The sequence below is a fragment of the Esox lucius genome, chromosome 13 (assembly GCF_011004845.1).
Source record: "Esox lucius isolate fEsoLuc1 chromosome 13, fEsoLuc1.pri, whole genome shotgun sequence".
In the NCBI taxonomy this organism is placed as follows: Eukaryota; Metazoa; Chordata; class Actinopteri; order Esociformes; family Esocidae; genus Esox; species Esox lucius.
Window position 1 is genome coordinate 6,157,322 of NC_047581.1, and position 18,946 is coordinate 6,176,267.

At 43.7% G+C, this 18,946-nt stretch overlaps 2 protein-coding genes across 5 annotated transcripts in view; one reads left to right on the forward strand and one right to left on the reverse strand.

The window, feature by feature from the left end:
- Positions 1-5,284, forward strand: part of rnf215 (ring finger protein 215) — a 6,823-nt gene extending 1,539 nt beyond the window's left edge. The window contains exons 3-10 of one of the 3 annotated variants that reach the window (XM_010903375.5): positions 1,184-1,255; positions 1,496-1,581; positions 1,680-1,734; positions 2,272-2,376; positions 2,563-2,719; positions 3,038-3,184; positions 3,270-3,372; positions 3,649-5,284. In XM_010903375.5, coding sequence (XP_010901677.2) covers positions 1,184-1,255; positions 1,496-1,581; positions 1,680-1,734; positions 2,272-2,376; positions 2,563-2,719; positions 3,038-3,184; positions 3,270-3,358 — 711 coding nt within the window. In that variant the 3' untranslated portion in view covers positions 3,359-3,372; positions 3,649-5,284. The remainder of the gene's footprint in view (positions 1-1,183; positions 1,256-1,495; positions 1,582-1,679; positions 1,735-2,271; positions 2,377-2,562; positions 2,720-3,037; positions 3,185-3,269; positions 3,373-3,648) is intronic. The other 2 variants (XM_010903377.5, XM_010903376.5) reach the window with 2 other exon arrangements.
- Positions 4,834-18,475, reverse strand: ascc2 (activating signal cointegrator 1 complex subunit 2). Of its 2 annotated transcripts, none has more exons than XM_020052601.3 (19): positions 18,311-18,475; positions 17,746-17,882; positions 17,324-17,482; positions 17,019-17,192; positions 16,714-16,843; positions 15,839-15,906; positions 14,129-14,242; positions 13,724-13,836; positions 13,392-13,466; positions 13,016-13,120; positions 12,686-12,754; positions 11,759-11,833; positions 11,150-11,390; positions 10,246-10,481; positions 9,919-10,038; positions 9,383-9,610; positions 9,148-9,238; positions 8,822-8,916; positions 4,834-5,930 (listed from the first exon to the last, which is right to left on the reverse strand). In XM_020052601.3, exons 2-19 carry the CDS (start codon positions 17,830-17,832, stop codon positions 5,753-5,755), a joined length of 2,358 nt encoding a protein of 785 aa, XP_019908160.2. In that variant the 5' UTR covers positions 17,833-17,882; positions 18,311-18,475; the 3' UTR covers positions 4,834-5,752. The 2 variants fall into 2 exon arrangements, with proteins under 2 accessions (XP_019908160.2, XP_010901676.2); XM_010903374.4 differs by having other exon boundaries at positions 10,246-10,442; positions 18,311-18,474.
- Between the last annotated feature and the right edge of the window lie 471 nt (positions 18,476-18,946).

The following is an 18,946-nucleotide window of genomic DNA, read 5'->3' on the forward strand; positions in this document are numbered from 1 at the left end:
TGCGTGACCATCGCCGGGTCCAGCTTGCTACACCGGCAGGTTGACAAAGAAGTCAGAGGCCGGGGTGCCGCCACAGAAGAAGCCGCTCCAGCTGCTGAAGTTGGTGAAGCCACTGGTTTAGTGTGCTCTTTCAGCATAAACATTTTCACTTCTTTCCTATCAAATGGCTGAAAATACAGTATAATTAACATATATCTCCATTGTGGTCCATAAATCCATAGACATAGGCGTTAGCTACACATTTGAGCTAGCCGACAAGGCATAAGTATGCCTACACAACGCAACAAAGGACAGGACAAGAATGTTCTAGTCGGCCCGTCTTCTCAGGCTCCTAAACCGAGTTAGATAATGGTTTTATGATGGAGAGCCGGGTGAGGCCGGGGGATTCTGTTGATACCAGAGTAGTAATGTAATGAGCTTGCTGGGTTGGATGAACCTTGTATCGTATATCTATCTTCAAACTCAACTCTGGACCTTCTGGACTCAACTCTGGCCAGTTTCATCCCATTTTTTTCATTGCAACCCTCTAATCAGGGACTTATTCAGACCTGGGATACCAGGGGAGTGCAATTAATGATGAGGTAGAACAGAAAACCAGCAGGCTTGGGACCTCGTCGGGTATGAGTGGAATATCCTTGTTGTATCCGTTTCTGTAGTATAGCCTGGGTAGCCAGTAACTCCCAGAGTTAGCTTGCAGTCCCTGATCTCATCCTCAGCTCAGCTTCTATGTACCATGGACGTCAGTCTTACCTCTCCACCATTGATGAGTGGAGAGTAATGTCTCTCTGTGCAAATAGCCCACCAACTGTTCAGGTCATTCTTAAAATGTGCACTTTTTCATTTCCATATTGGGGTCAGGGTTCACTGATCCTGAAGCAGGTGGTCTTGACATCTTTCAAATGCTAACTTTAGCCAGTCATTGTGTCTAGCCAAACCAGTCACCCTGTGGCCTTTCCTCAACCCTTCATACAAGCAACCTATCGGCAACTGCATGACAAAAAACTAAACAATAATAAAGAATGTAAACTACACTCCATTTTCAATTCTCAGTTTAGGCTGCTTCACAGCACAACAGAAGGTTTTGAAACCACCGTGAAACCAACCGTAACATGCCTTATTAAAATCAGTGTGGTTTGAGCGAGTCTGAAGTAATCCAAGTTGACCCACTATCTCTCCCTGTTAGATGAAACGGGCCTTGGTCCTGGGGGCTTCCGCACTCATCATTTTGGCCCTTAATCAGAACACGGTCAGAGAGGTAAGAGTCCTGTTCCTGCACACTGACCGTTGCCCTGCTGGGCAAAAGGCTGCACACTCTTGTTTCTCTACTGAATTAGCGGTGGTGACCACTACATGTGAAGCATAACACCAATGCTACTATCCAACTGTCAGCTGTTTGAATAAGCACTTTAAAAATGAAAATAAATTGTATTAGAAATGGCCGGTGTTTGTGGTTTCTTTTAAGTACAATAGTGCATCTTCTGTGTTCTCTTTCTAGATGGATCTATCCCAGGTCCTCTCCAAGCCCATAATCATCATCCAGACATCAGAAAATGTCACTAAGCTCATCGGCGCCCTCCTCAGGTACCACAGTGATGGAATTCAAACAATCCTTGTCAGTATCACTTTGACTATACAAATACTCAAAGGAAAACTGGGAAACAGCATGGTTTCTTTTTTAGGGGCCTTCATGCCACCGCAAAAATCACCTACAAGACTATTTTGCAGGACAACTTGGTGAGATCATGTTTTTTCTTGACATTGTCAGTTACACAGCGCTACGAATGGCTGACCCTAAACCAACATTGGGTGTATTTATTCTGACAAATAAAACATTTTAGTTGCTCAATGTTTTTTCATCTAAAGTTTAGATTTTAACTGAAGCAGATTCTTCCCTGTTGTGTTCTGAAACGGGGAGGGACATACCTGAATTCATCCAATAGAAACCATGCTTGAAAAGCTGTTTCAAATATTTAAAATGGTCTTTTTGCTGGAATTAATACACCCCAGTTGTTAGGAGTACTCTGAATCTGTTGTTTTGTGCTTCTGACTACATCAAACAGGCTTTATGTCAAAGTGATACGGGGCGTTCTTGAAATGGGTAGAGACAGAAAGTCCAGTGAGTTACTGCTCTACTTCTGTTTGCTTTTATTTGGGTGAGGCGCTTTGTGCTCAGGTCGAATATTGCCTAAACATTTAGTGTCGACTGCTAATATTAAAAAACAAAAGGCTCTAAAAATGCATTGTATTGATAGATTATGTGTGGTCTTACAGGGGGCCACCCTGACATTGTGGTCTACGTGTGGTCTCTCCAGAGGCGGCCTGTATGGAGAGTGGCAGGGGGTTATCTGCACCGGAGAGACAAACACACAAGTTCAGGTGTGAATACAATGCTTACAAATGCAAGAACATTTTTGAAGAGAGACCGTGAAATAGTTTTGCCCTACACCTCCTCGCAGGCAAAACTTTGCAACTGTTTTCATACACATCTGTCAATGTGATGTCCACAAATGATTTTGGATGGGTAGGTTAATGTCAGTGCTTGATCAAAAACGTTTTCTCCAGAAGTACTTGCAGCAGCTGTGGAACACGGTCCTCCTGGTGGCTCTGATACTCTGTACTGGGGTCATAGTTCAGGCTCGATGGCAGTACCAGGATAACCAGCTCAACGACGACCTGGAGGTACAGCCTGGGGGGGTTATATCTGGTGTACAAGGTAGTGGTAAGTGGGTGGTAGGTCTTCCCTTTTTGTTCTTGAATGCAGGTTTCTTTCACAACCTTATTTTGTTATATATTTAAGGAGAAAATTGAAATCCTCCTCTTGTTGTAAACCTAACTTTATTCTGGATTTATTGTGAACAATAAACAATAATTTGAAATGAAGGGCTTTAATGAAGATATCCCATTCAGTTCAAGTAATTCTGTTGTGCTTAACGGGTGGATATCCAATAGGCACCTATTAGCTGCCAGGGCCAGAATAAATTCAGGTGAACCTCACTTTGTCATCAGTCTCAGACTAAACCGTTCCAATTCCATTCAGTTACCAAAACAGGACATCCTGAAGAGACTGTTGTCCTTGAAGACCAGGAAATACCGCCAGCCCAAACTGCGGTGCGACCCGGCGCAGGGCCTGGCCGCAGAAACGGAGAACTGTGCTGTGTGTCTGGAGCAGTTCAACAACAACCAGGTCACAATGACGCACGTGTGAATTTGACTAATTAAAGCGGTTGTGAGGGCATGTGAACTCACCAATGTGTGCGTGTGTGTTGCAGTGTCTTCGCGTGCTTCCCTGCCTCCACGAGTTCCACCGGGACTGCGTGGATCCGTGGCTGATGTTGCAGCACACTTGCCCACTGTGTAAACGCAGCATACTCAGTGAGTTGTCAGCCTTTAGATCTGGCCAGAGTGCGCAGCCGTTCACTGTTCACCTATCTGTTGTCCTACGTCTGGTGGTTGCTGATCGGAGGTGTCTGTATGGACAGTGTAAATATGTTGTTCATTTGTTTGTTACAATTTAATTTGCTCCATTCTGATCTGCCCTCCTCTCACCAGCCTACAGTGCGTTGAAGGGTTAGGGCCAATGGAAATTGATGTATTGTTTTCATCAGCTGCCATTTTTCCTGCTGACTTTATATTTCCCTCCATGTACAGGTAACCTTTGTCGAGAGAGCTAATAAGGAGAACCCAGACCCCCTTCCCAACCTGATCGGATAATTGAGATCATGTTTTGTTACATCATATTTGGTGACTCATGTTTCCAGTAGTAGTTTCAGACACCTCTTCCACATCCTGCTGCACTGGATTGTGGGTCGGGGATCTTCTCACGGCCACTGGCCCTTCCTATTAGACGATGGTATTGAACTCCTGATCTTTTGGGGTATCCTAATCCTGAAGAAACTGCATTCATGTATGTGTTACTGTAAACCAAATGTTACTGTACTGTACCAGTACTATTGTTGAAACAAACAGTATTTATTTTTCCTGAGATCACTAAACTGTATGTTACTGTATTTCCCATCACCCACCACTCTCTAGCTGGTATGTCAAGTGTACATGTGATAGAGGGCTGAGACATAGTCGATGGGGCCTAATGTTGGGAAGAATGTTGAGAACATTCTAGAAGGGTATTTCACTGTTCTCTGTTTTTTTACAGGGAAACAACTGGTAAGTCCAATGTGTTTTATTGTATGGAAAACCTAGCTCACAGCCTTTTTAATCTTTGCATGGATGTTCAATGCATTTTGGCACAAAGCATGGTTAACAGTTTGTTGCTGAATTGATGTCAGAATCATTTCAATAGTGCATTTAAATTTTTTGGATATCCATGAGCTGACACTAATGTCAACAGTGTACTGAGGGGTGTTGACATTTGTTTTACCAATACTTTTATTAAACGCTGGTAACTGTTACCAGAAAAGTAGTGGCCGTAGACAGAAAACATTTTACAAACTCCTGAAGACGGTTTCGCTTGGTACTGTAGTTTTATTTAATATTTGTGTAGTACTTTAGTTATTTCATTTTAATCGAGTTACCTGGCAGAACTGAAAGACTGGACCATGGCTAGCCAGAGTAGTATGGGAGGTCAAATGGCACCACTTGAAGTGCACTTCAATCATCATCTTACAGAAATGTGAACACTTTAAATGCTTCTTACAATCAGCTAATGACTGGTTTTGTTTGAGCAATATGGTGGAAAGTGCAGTTTTCTATGTCTCTGCAGTTGATTGCATTGTCTCTTCCACCTATACAATTATTTTAGAAAAACAAGCACGTTGTATCAGTGGTAACACTTAAATTCAGAGATAATACATTGAAAAAAAAGCTCTTAAACCACACTTAAACGTATTGGTGATTTTATTTTTTTTATGAGAACTTCCAAAATCACATTGTAAAAGTGATTTCTCTTTTTTGTTACAAACATGCTCTTCTACATCTTTCTGGATGATTCTCACATTGTACGGTAGTTGTACGTGGCTAGTGGTAGAAGTCTCTATACCGTCTGATGCCAGAACCATACTCCCAACACACAGGATTATGTTGTTACAGCAGGTGGTGAGGGTCAGCTGGGTGACATGAACTCTGCCACCTCTGGTCCTAGCCTGTCTTTTTGTCTGAATCTGTACTCAACTGACAGGTTCTGGTCCGTCGTTCCTCTATTTTCAACAGAAGTTTGATTTTGGTCAGGCTGATCTTGCTTTTCCTTGTTTTATTCCTTGTGTATCAAATGTTGATGATGTCAAAGCTAATGATTCAATCAATCCAAATCTTAATAAATGGATTAAAGCTTGTTTTGGCCTTTGCTCACTAACTCTACCTAGGCAGCACTTTGGTCGAAGTGAATCAACCCACACATCGTATTGGACCAAGCAACTGCAACCTTCAATTATTTTTATTTTTTTCCATAAACCATTTTGTGTTCTTTGTCTCTTTCAACATTCCACCAACAGGCTATTTTCCAAGTTGTCACTGAACTAATCCTTGGTGACCTTTTGTGAAAAATAAAAATGAACAACTAGAATGTTTTTACTGAAAGAGAACAAAAGGCAAATGGTCTGGGCTGTGATTTGCTGCAGAAAGATAAATCGGACTAATATGGAGGACAGACTTTGGCATGACCCTGGGAGTGGTAAGGGGTCATGACCTTTCACCTCCAGGATGGCTGCATCTTCTATCCTTCCTTCCTTGACTGCAGTAATCCCATCTTGTACGCACCATCCAGTCGGTCATTCTTCATGGCAACACTTCCTTGTCATCATCAAGAGGGGATCATTCCTTTGTTCCTCTTGCGGTCGGACATAGCCCTGCGGTTGTGGTTGGCTCCCCGGCTCTTGTGAGCCTCCTTCTTGCGTCTGTCCAGGAGGGTCTCTGTAGTCTGACCCTGGCCTTTAGGTTTACCCACCACGTCTCGCTCTCTGGCAGGCTCCGGACGGTACCTGGGGCAAGGGGAGATGAGCTCAATGGAGAAAAACACATCTACGCACAGGCGTCTTATTCAGCTACTCATATACACAAACCTCTATGTAGTCTTATATTGACATTGGAAAACATGTAATTAGAATGTGAAGTCCAGTGAATATCTAAAATGTTGATACACTGTTACCCGGTAACCAAATCAGTTGACTTCTCACGTACTTTTACCAAAACAAAACCTTGATACAAAACATTTAAAAACTTCAAGATAATTACATGCTACAGTGTCAAGTTTAAAATGTTTTAATCAAAGCTGAATCAATGTCAGTAAGACCTCATACACAGTCTGCAGTTTAAACAGCAGAATGCAGGGCTGACCAATCATTTTGACTCCAGTTAATGATTGGGAGGAAAAACATTTGCAGAACGACTTTTTTCCGATTTTCACTAAAAAGTGTCACATGCCCAGTACACGTGATCAGCAACAGAACGTCAGGAAGTTCCCAATGTTTCGGACCAATAGGACTGGAGATATTGAATGTTGGATCTGCTGCTGTTCTGATACATTTAAGGACCAGTAAAAGGCCCACACCATATTGTTGTTAGGGTCATGCCCACACTGCAAAAATAATAAAGCTGCTGACCTACCTCACCCTGTTCAACAATCACAAACAAAATAGGTTCAGGTAAGCAGCAGGTCTTTTGGGGAGCGGGATGCACTAATATACATCACTTATTTTGTCCTCTAAAACAATGATTGGTTTGCAAAATGGGATTTTTTATCTGGAAAGAGATTTCAGATGTCCCCAGAAACACTTAATTTGTGTCCACATTTGGACAAAATGTTTTGGGTTACGTGTTAGGTTTAAGGCACATTGTTTTGGGTTACGTGTTAGGTTTAAGGCAAAATGTTTTGGGTTACGTGTTAGGTTTAAGGCAAATTGTGTTGGGTTACGTGTTAGGTTTAAGGCAAAATGTTTTGGGTTACGTGTTAGGTTTAAGGCAATTGTTTTGGGTTACGTGTTAGGTTTTAGGGCAAATTGTGTTGGGTTACGTGTTAGGTTTAAGGCAAATTGTGTTGGGTTACGTGTTAGGTTTAAGGCAAATTGTGTTGGGTTACGTGTTAGGTTTAAGGCAAATTGTGTTGGGTTACGTGTTAGGTTTAAGGCAAATTGTGTTGGGTTACGTGTTAGGTTTAAGGCAAATGTTCCAGTTCAGGGATCAGGTTAGGATGAGGTTAATGGTAGGGTACGGTTTAGGGTTGGTAACATTAGGATGTTTTTTATGGACAGTCAACTATATTGTTCCAGTTGAAATAGCTAAGTTAATGTGTGAGCGTATATACCGATCAGCCATAACATTATGACCACCTGCCTAATATTGTGTAGGTCCCCCTTTTGCTGCCAAAACAGCCCTGAGGCATGGACTCCACTAGACCTCTGAAGATGTGCTGTGGTATCTGGCACCAAGTCGTTAGCAGCAGATCCTTCAAGTCCTGTAAGTTGTGAGGTGGGGCCTCCATGGATCGGACCTGTCTGTCCAGCACATCCCAGAGATGCTTGATTGGATTGAGATCTGGGGAATTTGGAGGCCGAGTCAACACCTTGAACCTGTTGTTGTGTTCCTCAAACCATTCCTGAACCGTTTTTGCTTTGTGGCAGGGCACATTATCCTGCTGAAAGTGGCCTATGCCATCAGGGAATACCGTTGCCATGAAAGGGTGCACATGGTCTGCAACAATACTTAGGTAGGTGGTACGTATCAATGTAACATCCACATGAATGGCAGGACCCAAGGTTTCCCAGCAGAACATTGCCCAAAGCATCACACTGCTTCTGCCGGCTTGGCTTCTTCCCATAGTGCATACTGGTGCCATGTCTTCTCCAGGTGAGCAACACACACTCACCCAGCCATCCACGTGATCCATCCATCCACCTTCTTCCGCTTATCCGGGGCCAGGTCGCGGGGGCAGCAGTCTAAGCAGGGATGCCCAGACTTCCCTCTCCCCAGACACTTCCTCCAGCTCTTCCGGGGGGACACCGAGGTGTTCCCAGGCCAGCCGGGAGACATAGACCCTCCAGCGTGTCTTTTACATCCACGTGATGTAAAAGAAAATGTGATTCATCAGACCAAGCCACCTTCTTCTATTGCTCCGTGGTCCAGTTCTGATGCTCACGTGCCCATTCTAGGCGCTTTTGGCAGTGGACAGGGTCAGCATGGACACCCTGACTGGTCTGTGGCTACGCAGCCCCATACACAACAAACTGATGCGCTGTGGTTTCTGATACCTTTCTATCAGTACCAGCATGAACTTTTGAGCTACATTTGAGCTACAGTAGCTTGTCTGTTGGATCAGACCACACTGGCCAGCCCTCGCTCCCCACGTGCATCAGTGAGCCTTGGCCACCCATGTTCACCGCTTTTCCTTCCTTGGACCACTTTTGATAGGTACTGACCACTGCAGGCCGGGAACACCCCACAAGGGCTGCAGTTTTGGAGATGTTCTGACCCAGTCGTCTAGCCATCACAATTTGGACCTTGTCCAAGTTGCTCAGATCCTTACGCTTGCCCATTTTCTCTGCTTCTAACACATCAACTTTGAGGACAGAATTTTCACTTGCTCTCTAATATATCCCACCCAGTGACAGGTGACCATGATAACCAGATTATCTGTGTTATTCACTTCACCTGTCAGAGGTCATAGTGTTATGGCTGATGGGTGTGTCAGTGTTATTCACTTCACCTGTCAGAGGTCATAGTGTTATGGCTGATGGGTGTGTCAGTGTTATTCACTTCACCTGTCAGAGGTCATAATGTTATGGCTGATGGGTGTGTCAGTGTTATTCACTTCACCTGTCAGAGGTCATAATGTTATGGCTGATCGGTGTGTGTGCGCGTGCATCTCTCTCCTTACCCCTTCCTGTGTTGCATGGCAGCTCTCCTGGCCTCTGCCCGCTCTCTCAGCAAGGCTGGGTCCTGAACAAACTGATCTCTCTTGACAGCACTGTCCTAAAAACAAACACACATGTAATGGTTTTAATGATTCAAGGAATACATCTAATACGTTTTTAATCCATCTGCACCTTGTTCTTGATGTAACACTACAGAGTAAAGCTCAATTAATGGCTGAACTGTATCAAAAATACATCCTGTGGCCAGCAGCTAACAAGCTCCACCTTTGGGGTGGCAAGATGTAAAGGCAAGTTCTTTTGTGATAAAACTACATTTTAAACACGGTACCTTTTCATCCTCTTCCTCGTCCTCTCCTTCCTCTTCCTCCAGGACCGTCGGTTTACCTCCTTGTCGCAGGACCTGAGGGATTGTGAACGGCCTGGCGGGGGTCACAACATTCGAACAATAAGCAAACACAAAAGCCTTTTTTACATCAATGTTGTACATTAAGCGTCATCACCGGGAGTTTTTACTACACAGATAATGAGACAGAAAACGCCAGACAGAAACCCGCATTCTCTACCTGCGGTTGAGCAGGTCGGTGTCTCCGTCGAGGTCGTTGGCTCCCACTTGGTTGATATCGTACGTGTCATCGTACTCGTCGTCATAGTCGTCCAGGTCGTAGGTGGCGCCGGGTTCTCCCGGGGTCACGACCACCTCGTCCACCACAGTCTCGTAGGCCATGTAGCGCTCTTTCAGCTCGGCTATGTGCTGCTTGTTATCCAGCAGCTCCCGGGTACTCTCTCCTTTCCTGAATGGCCACAAAACACAGCCAAATATAAAGACACTACACGTCACATGCAATTAGAGCAGTAATAAATAGTTAGAACAGTAATTAGAACAGTAGTAACACACACACACACACACAATTAGAACAGTAATAATACAATTAACACAGTTATTAGGACAGTAATAATAAGAAAACAGCATGCTTCATTACACAATTGACAGTCAACCAGGTATTCATCTAGAAATGTAATAACTTGATAAAGCTGATAATGTTTGTTTCTGGTGTGGTGAATCACCGGGAGGCCATCTTGGCAGTTATATTCAACTCACCTCCGACCCTTCCAGACACGGGTCATGTCTACTTGGTCTCTGTTGAAGACGTCAAACTCGTCGTCATCAAATACGTTGGACCTGGTGCTGAGGACAGGGGGCAGCTCCTCCTTTGTGGGCCTGTAGAGACAGAGTGGAACAACCACATCCATGATCTCAAACTGTCCCCTCTCTCCGCTTTAAAAGTAAATGTGGTTCACCGGCACGAACGATGGGGTACGTCTTTCCAAAGTGATGCCCATAGAGCTTATGAAATCAGCAAAAAGAAAACTGAGAATAGCATATGTATATAAACAAATAAGGATACACAGACTCAAGTCCCTCTACCTGGGCATGGCTCTGTCCAGTTTGTCCAGGTCTGGATGGAGTCTGTCCTCGAGGATGTAATTGATGACCAGTTCAGAGTTGTAGTTGTACTGTTTGAGACAGGCCAGCAGGAAGCCTTCACCAAGGTCAGGCAGGAGGTCTCTGATGTGGCTTAACAGAGACTCCAGCTCCCCAGCACTTATCGTACACGCAGCGCCCTGGACAACATATCCCTGATTAGACCCATGAAACGTGCTCTGTAAATTGAATTTCATTATCATCAGAAATACACACTAACCCATGGGTAAGTGGGTCCAAACATTTTGACTTGACTGAGGGTTACTCTTATTATACTCATTATTTTGCCAGTTCAAATTAACAACGGGCAGATTTGAGACAGGAAGCAAAGCGTTCTTAAAGCCAGACGAGATTCCTCAGAAAACAGTTTGATATACACATACACCTAGATTATTCTGTTTTAAAGTAGCTGAACATTTGTTAGAGTAGCGAAATGAAACTTTTGTCAACTTTTTGACATTTTTGTCAAACACCATTTGCCTTTGATTTTATGGGCAGCACATGAGCAGTGTGGCGCAGCGCTACCAGATGATGCACCATGACGTTGCCAACAAGTATGATTTACATTCCTATTGGAGAACCACTTCCTGCCTAGCTTCAAGCTGCACGCTCTGAGCCCGTGTGGTCTAACATCGTGCTCTCGATTGGTGAAAGGGAATCAAAACTGGACAAGTTATTTTTGAACAATGCCCTGACTTACAGCCTTAAATAATTTCAATGAGGATCGGTGCATGACTGACATTTGAAGTATAGAAAACAATAGTGAACGCCTCGCTAGGACTGGCCCCAGCAGGCTAGCTCAGGCTAGACATTAGCCTCAAACTGCCACCTGCCAGTCAGAACTCACATTGTCTCCTTTATGGGGCATATCCCGCGCTGCCTCTGCTCCTCTGGGGCTCTCCCCCCCTTCTCCCGGCTCTCTGACGCCCATCTCTCCACCCCAGGCCCCAGCTCCACCCTCCGCCCCCGGGATAGCCAGGCCCTCGGGGGAGGGTGTCTGCTGGGGCCTGGCCTGGGGCCGCCTGCGGCCTACACTGTCCCAGGCATCGGCCACCCCTTGGAGCAGATAGGAGGTCCTGGTCTCGTCTCTAACAAGTGAGAGTTAAGGAAAGGCCACAGGTGGTGCTGCTGCAGGAAAGGGTGCTAGAGCCCACAGATAACGGCTCTCACACCTCTCCTGGGAAACCCCAGCAGTTCCACAAAGTAGACGTGACACAAAGTCAGCGCACCGGAATCAACTGGTCCAAAAATGATCATACAACAAAAAGGCGAGATGCCCGGAGGTCCGTAGGGAGAGGTTTTAGAAGCACACTTTGCTCACAACAAGGAGTGTTACATAAGCATTACAAGAGCTAGGTGGGACAAACATGTAGCACAACAGTGATAACCACAATTTCCCCCTAAGAAGTTGTCAGCAAAGTCGATGAGTCATTGATAGTATGCGGCTAGAGGATACATTAGAGGGAAAGCCTGCTGTAGAAGACTAACGTCGTCAGCAACAGGGAATTGCTCATCATAGTCCGCTAGGAACCTGACAGAGAGACAGACAAGGATGAATAGCAAACAAACATTCTCCTTAAAGTCCCATCCGTCACACAACAGCAGCAGGATAATCACAAGACAACACTCCAGCATAAATGAGGTCAGTCAAGAATACTGATTGGTTAACCTCCCACCCAGACACTCCCACCCAAGTGTTGGAAGACATGGTCAAAGTGAGAAAAGCATGATTCCCGTTGATCGGAGCACACACACTACAGCTGAGTTTTTATTGTATATACTGCATGGGCTGTGGACGGAACAAACCATGTCTTGCTTCACTGAAAGTTTTTCATTGTTATAAAACATTAGTAGTGAAAGCCATTAGCAGGCTGGACCAGATGAAAATTTGCTAGCATCAAACATTACATTTTAATCAGTAATGTCACTTCCTATAGGCCAAATGTGAATGGTTGTTTTAGGGACATATGTGCTGTAGTCTGGTGCTGACGTTAATGATTGGTTGAAGGCGTTTATGGCAGCTTTGTAATCAGGCATACTGAATACTTGAGACTCTAGATTATTATATTATGTAAACTAGCAGATATCGATAGCGCAAGATGCCACCTTTAAATCGAGCTCCTGCTGGTAGGTTTGAAAGTGTGAACACAACTGTGTCAGAACTGTGCATTGCGCACACGCATATCGATTTTCACTCAACTGAACTGATCGATAGTGTAACACTTCTTGAACATGCCGATGTAAATTCAAGTGCTATGAAATTATTATGCAAACTAAGTCTAACATTTTTTTCTTTCTCCCCTAATATAAGCCCTACGTACGACTAAACTAGGTGACAAAATTAACACTGGTTTATGACAATTAAGATAAAACATTACTGTACCTCTTCTCCGGTAAGAAAGAAGTAAAGTGCTGCAGAAGTTCCTCCACAAACATCTGAATGTTCTCAGAGCTGAAAACAGAAGGACGTCAACATTTAAAGGCTGAGAAAAGGCAGGAGCAAGATGGGATAACCACAGTAACTGTGTTTCAGGGAACTTAGGTTCTCCTAAAACAGCATGGTTAGGTCAAATAAAGAAATAGACAGGAAAATCAAGTATTGAATTTGACTCGCAGAAAGAGTGACACAGAGGTTAGAGCACACATTGCCACACTGTTCCGCTGATAAATACAGGGAAATGGATAGAGGGCGAGACAGGTGTTGTATTCTCACCCTTCCAGTATGGGCTGTAAACACGTGTGTTGTAGCATCAGGTGAGCCGTCTCCACCATCCTTCTCCGAGAGTGACACACCCTATTCCACAGGTCCTCCTGCAGACTAGTAGAGGGGTCAGTCACATTATATACACACATGCACGCGCGCACCAGTACATAGACAGTGCATGCTATGAGAGGTCATACACACACAGTTCTGTATAAGTGTACAGTTCTGTATAAGTGGACCAGAGAACAAAAAAACATGTTCCCTAAACCTAAAAAATGTATTGTGTAGGGGAGGACAGACCAAAACTTTCCCAGTTAAATATCAAATTCAAACTGGATCTCAATTTGATAGTAATACGAGTACAAACACACAAGTGGAAACATACCTCTTGTCATCAAAGTTTCTCTTCCTCACGGCCTTCTCCAAGTCAGGCACAGCCGCCTCATAGAATGAGGCTAGTCTGAAAGGAATAAATGTCAGTTGCTTAAACAAACCACAATAATGGAATAAAACAATGGTCTCGTAATCACCAGAAATCAACTCCATATTTGGCTTGATGTTACATAAAAGTGAAAAAGCCATTCATTTTTAACAAGATCTGACCAGACTGTTAAACTAAACTATAGACTCTAGATTCTGTTGGACCACAGACCACTACTAGGGATGACTAGAGGTGAGAATTAAGCCTTGTTCTCTGCATTGTGTTACCCTGGTCACCTATTGAGGAAGCTGTGACAGTGGAAAGTGGAGCAGGCAGCAGGGAAGATGTCCAGGAAGGCCTGGATGGTGGTGCAGCTGTCACACAGATACAGAACCAGGTCCACAAGGTCCTAGAAGAGGCCCAACCGGTCAGAACCAGTAAAAAGTTACAACCAGTCACTCTCTTAATAAGAACTCTATTGCATTGAGGAGATGGAATAGAGTGCAAAGCCAGTTAGAACCGGTCTCAACCACTATCAACAAACAGTAATGATGACTCCCTAACAACCAAATCTCACTTAAGAGAGGGTTTTAAATTGCAGCAGACATGTTTTAAAAAAGACACCACTCTCAGACTGACGATTCTACTGTATAATTGTGGTCTGCCTACAGTATAAGAAGAGCAGGATTTGTTAACATTACTTGCTGACTCATGGTCATGGCGCTGGGTCGCCCGTGTGAGTTGAGCTTCAGGGGCTCAGTGGCTGGGGCTCCTTCACACTGGAGACCGCACTTAGCAAGGATAGTGTCCATCACCTGGGAGAGAGACACCGTTTTCACATTTATTCAACCAGGTAGGCCAACTGACAACTAGTGAAGGGCATTCAGATTATTTTTGGTGTGACGGCTCTTTTGGCTATGTTCGCCAAAAAAAAAGCGGGCTGATTAGGCTCCTGAACAAATCATTCAAAATGCTTAAAAATAACCCCAGGATCTTTTAAGTGTAAACAAATCCAACATACAGCCAAAAAAAGTAGACTTGAATTATGTTAAGTATGAAACGGCCATTCAAATAGGTTACATCTGACCTGTCCTAATTATTTGATCACCTGCATTTTTACCTTACCGGGAGAATGGGGCACTCCCAACTATTATTGTTTCTGCAGTGTGGATGGGAGATATTTTAATGCATTTTGTAACAAACTACATATCTGAAAACGATTTTTCTTCAATCTATAAAAGTAAGCAAATCTTTCACCAAGTAAAGTGAAAAGATATATATAAAAAAATTGTTAGAGAACCAGTTCTCATTTACAATGAACAACAGAACGCAAAGACAACGCTCAGTGTCACATAAACACAATCAAAACATTTAGTATAAAAAGATGAGGTGATACATGAAGCAGTGTCTCCTGACACCCTACACAGTTCACTAGACAACCTCTAAAACTCAGACACAAAGATGAGGTGATACATGAAGCAGTGTCTCCTGACACCCTACACAGTTCACTAGACAACCTCTAAAACTCAGACACAAAGATGAGGTGATACATGAAGCAGTGTCTCCTGACACCCTACACAGTTCACTAGACAACCTCTAAAACTCAGACGCAAAGATGAGGTGATACATGAAGCAATGTCTCCTGACACCCTACACAGTTCACTAGACAACCTCTAAAACTCAGACGCAAAGATGAGGTGATACATGAAGCAGTGTCTCCTGACACCCTACACAGTTCACTAGACAACCTCTAAAACTCAGACACAAAGATGAGGTGATACATGAAGCAGTGTCTCCTGACACCCTACACAGTTCACTAGACAACCTCTAAAACTCAGACACAAAGATGAGGTGATACATGAAGCAGTGTCTCCTGACACCCTACACAGTTCACTAGACAACCTCTAAAACTCAGACACAGAGATGAGGTGATACATGAAGCAGTGTCTCCTGACACCCTACACAGTTCACTAGACAACCTCTAAAACTCAGACACAAAGATGAGGTGATACATGAAGCAGTGTCTCCTGACACCCTACACAGTTCACTAGACAACCTCTAAAACTCAGACGCAAAGATGAGGTGATACATGAAGCAGTGTCTCCTGACACCCTACACAGTTCACTAGACAACCTCTAAAACTCAGACGCAAAGATGAGGTGATACATGAAGCAGTGTCTCCTGACACCCTACACAGTTCACTAGACAACCTCTAAAACTCAGACGCAAAGATGAGGTGATACATGAAGCAGTGTCTCCTGACACCCTACACAGTTCACTAGACAACCTCTAAAACTCAGACGCAAAGATGAGGTGATACATGAAGCAGTGTCTCCTGACACCCTACACAGTGCACCAGACAACCTCTAAAACTCAGACGTGGAGGGCTCAATCATTTTTTTCATTTCTACCTGCAGAATCGAGGGCACTGTCTCATCCAGGTCTCCATAGTAACACGGCTGCTGGGTAAAAATATTTTCTGAAAAAGATGAGGTGACATGTACAGATTTTTGTTTTTTAGACAACATACACTCAAACGTTTTTTTTTCTCCATTCAGTTCTACTGATCGCACACGTCCCCGTTAGAAAAATGTTGAGCAACTTCCAGGGTGTATTTACTGTGACATTCACACAAATTGGATGTGACGCATATTCCCACAACCTGCTCTTATAAGCCATTTCATAAAACAAACCTCAGTTGCTATGTCACGTTTGCTGCTGGATTTGCTTCAGTTGGCGCTAAGAGTTGTCTGAGAGCTGTAGTGTAGGGCAGTCCTTAGTGTAATGCAAAAAATGTTGCTTTGAATTTGAAATTCACCCTTATATTTAATAAGATGTCGGTGTAAAAGTAATATTTAAAAGTTGGTGGCAATTCAATGAGTTTTAGAGATTGCAACCAGACAAAGTATATAAAAATAAAAGCAGAAAGTAAAGAAATACTTTTTTTTAAGTGCAACAACATTTTCTTGTGGTATTTAAGCTAGCTCAAACACACAGTCACACATCTGGTCAACACGAGAATGTTTGTTACAGCGTAAGTCACATGGGCCCAAAGGCTTACATTCTCTCCTGGGGTAGCAACCCCTAAATGTTGTCATATTTTCTTCCATTTTGTTCTGAATGTTTTGTTCATAAGAAGGATGCCACATTGTGAAATCAGACCTTCACAAATTAGGACCCTACTGTAGTGTCAAGCTAAAAATGTGTAACATCAGCCTGGCTTTAGGAGGGAACATTGGTTCAACATCGGTTTGAGCTGGTAGAAAAGTCCCATTGCTGAGCTCACCGATCATCTTATGGAGCAGCTGAGAATTTCCTTTCCCAAACAAAACGCAGAGATCCAGGATCTTGGGAATGTCGAACAGGAAGTTGTTGTAGATGATCTCTCCAAAAACCGACGGAGTTATAAAGCTCTCCTAAAGGAATGGAGGGAACAGGAAAATGTAAAAGTTCATTCTAAGGAAACTTAACCTCTAACAGAGATTAAATATTACATCTTTAATGTAGTCTAAATGCTATCGATACATGCAAAAGACAGCATGTCGACTCAACAAAACGACAATATCCAGGCTACAGAGACACCAGCGGTACCTTGGACTCCTTGTGTGTGGCCATCCTGAGGAAGGTCATGAAGACTGCTCTGTGGATGCTGCGCTGCATTTCTGCCATCGCTGGAGAAGAGGGCAGGGAAGAAGGGTCCAATCCCCGAGGGGCGTGGCGTAGGTATGAATCCAGACAGTTCTGTAACGACTCATCAAAAACCACCTAAAAAGAGAGAGATCCGTCGATGCTTGAAGTATGACAAACACATGGGGTTTGGGTGAAATTTAAATATCTGTGTTATTAAATCCCAGAGCCTTTTCATAATTTGACAGATGAAAGCTACGGTGACTGACTTGGCACCAGAACTTGTCGTGCGGTAGGTTTAGCAGCCAGTCCAGGTCCTCAGTAATGAACCTGCCATGCTCCAAGAACTCCTCCACCTCGGCCGGGGAGCTGTCCTCAGGAGGGGGCTTATAAGGCACAAAACAACGCTCCTCCTTCCTATCTGGATGCTGCAATGGATACACAATTAAAGTGGACATTGGCTCATTGGTATGTCCTTAGACAATCACACACACACACACACACACACACACACACACACACACACACACACACACACACACACACACACACACCTTCCTCTCTACACAACGTAAAACTGTCATGAAATGTGTTAACACGAGTAACCTTTTAACAATGACATAAATGAACACAATTCGATTGTGGTCTGACAGTCAGAATTAAGGACTGTGATGGGTTTCGCTAATCGTACCAAGGCTGGCAGGGTGCGCTCCTTTCCCATGGGCCCAGCAGCCTCTGTGACTTGTTGCTCATCAAGCGGTACCATGGCACACGCCATCCCTTCTCTTCACTCTTTCAAGTTGATCCTTCTATTAGACAGCTAGCTTGCTGCAAGTGACAGGACACGCATTCAATTAGTGAGGTAGTCAGTCTGCTATTTAAGTCTGACCACTCCAAGTTAATAAAACAGCTGGCTTAGTTAAATCGATTACATTAACTTGAGGAATGGCTGTGTATATCTAGCTAGTTTTTCGTTAACAGTTTGAATACTGTAATTATATAGCAAGGTGCCACACTACGTCAACGTGGCACTGGTATCAAAAAGAAAGACATAGCAACAGTACTACACAGACAGTTAGCCATCAGCTAGCATTAACTGCTGCTGAACTTGTCAGAGCTGAACTCAAGTTGGCTAACGCGTTAGCTTAGTCAAGCTAACTACCTCCTTAGCAACAAAGCGTAACTAGTAAACCAAATAAAGTCATGATGATTATTCCAACATATGTAATTGTCCATACGCACAATTTTATACTCACCACTTATTTTAATATAACCTACAGTATGTCTCTTTCAAAATAACGAGCTTTTCCAGTTGCCACTATTCTGTTTTGCAAGCTAAGTGAGGCTAACCGGAAACGCTCTACATCGCGCAGACGCACCTCAATGTTGGTTCAGCTGACGCAAATGACGTGCTCTAAGAGGATTTTACGTCTGTGAGAAAGGTGTAAAATTCACCATGTTAAAACCAATCAAATGCTCTCAGATCTCCGCAAGTACATATGATTTAGTTGTCAGTATGGAATCAGGCGGGGCCTTTATGGAGTTTTCAGAACTCTAATGTGCTGAGGATTGGTACATTTTCTTTGTAAAAAAGCACATTGGATTTTTTTAACTTTTTATCCTATATACCTTTTGTGTTATTCAAAAAGCAACCTGAGGTGCAGGTCAGAAACTAGGTCTGTCCTTGGGACAAATGTATTCTCAGTTAATATTGCACATGCCAGAATATACACTTTTAGACCAAATGTATGTGGACACCCCTACTAATAATTGAGTTCAGGTGTTTCAGCCTACCCCAAGACCGGCCCTAGGTATAAGCGACATAGGTGGTCGCTTAGGGCCCCTGACCACTAGGGGGCCCCAAACCACTAGTGAACCCCAGACCAATAGAG

Excerpts from the sequence above, each read along its gene's own strand:
- ascc2 (XM_020052601.3), bottom strand. The coding sequence starts at position 17,832 with ATGGCGTGTGCCATGGTACCGCTTGATGAGCAACAAGTCACAGAGGCT. Across the intron at positions 11,391-11,758 it reads CAGCAGGCTTTCCCTCTAAT|AGACGAGACCAGGACCTCCT; the intron begins GTATCCTCTAGC and ends CTCACTTGTTAG. Across the intron at positions 9,239-9,382 it reads ACCGACCTGCTCAACCGCAG|GCCGTTCACAATCCCTCAGG; the intron begins GTAGAGAATGCG and ends GACCCCCGCCAG.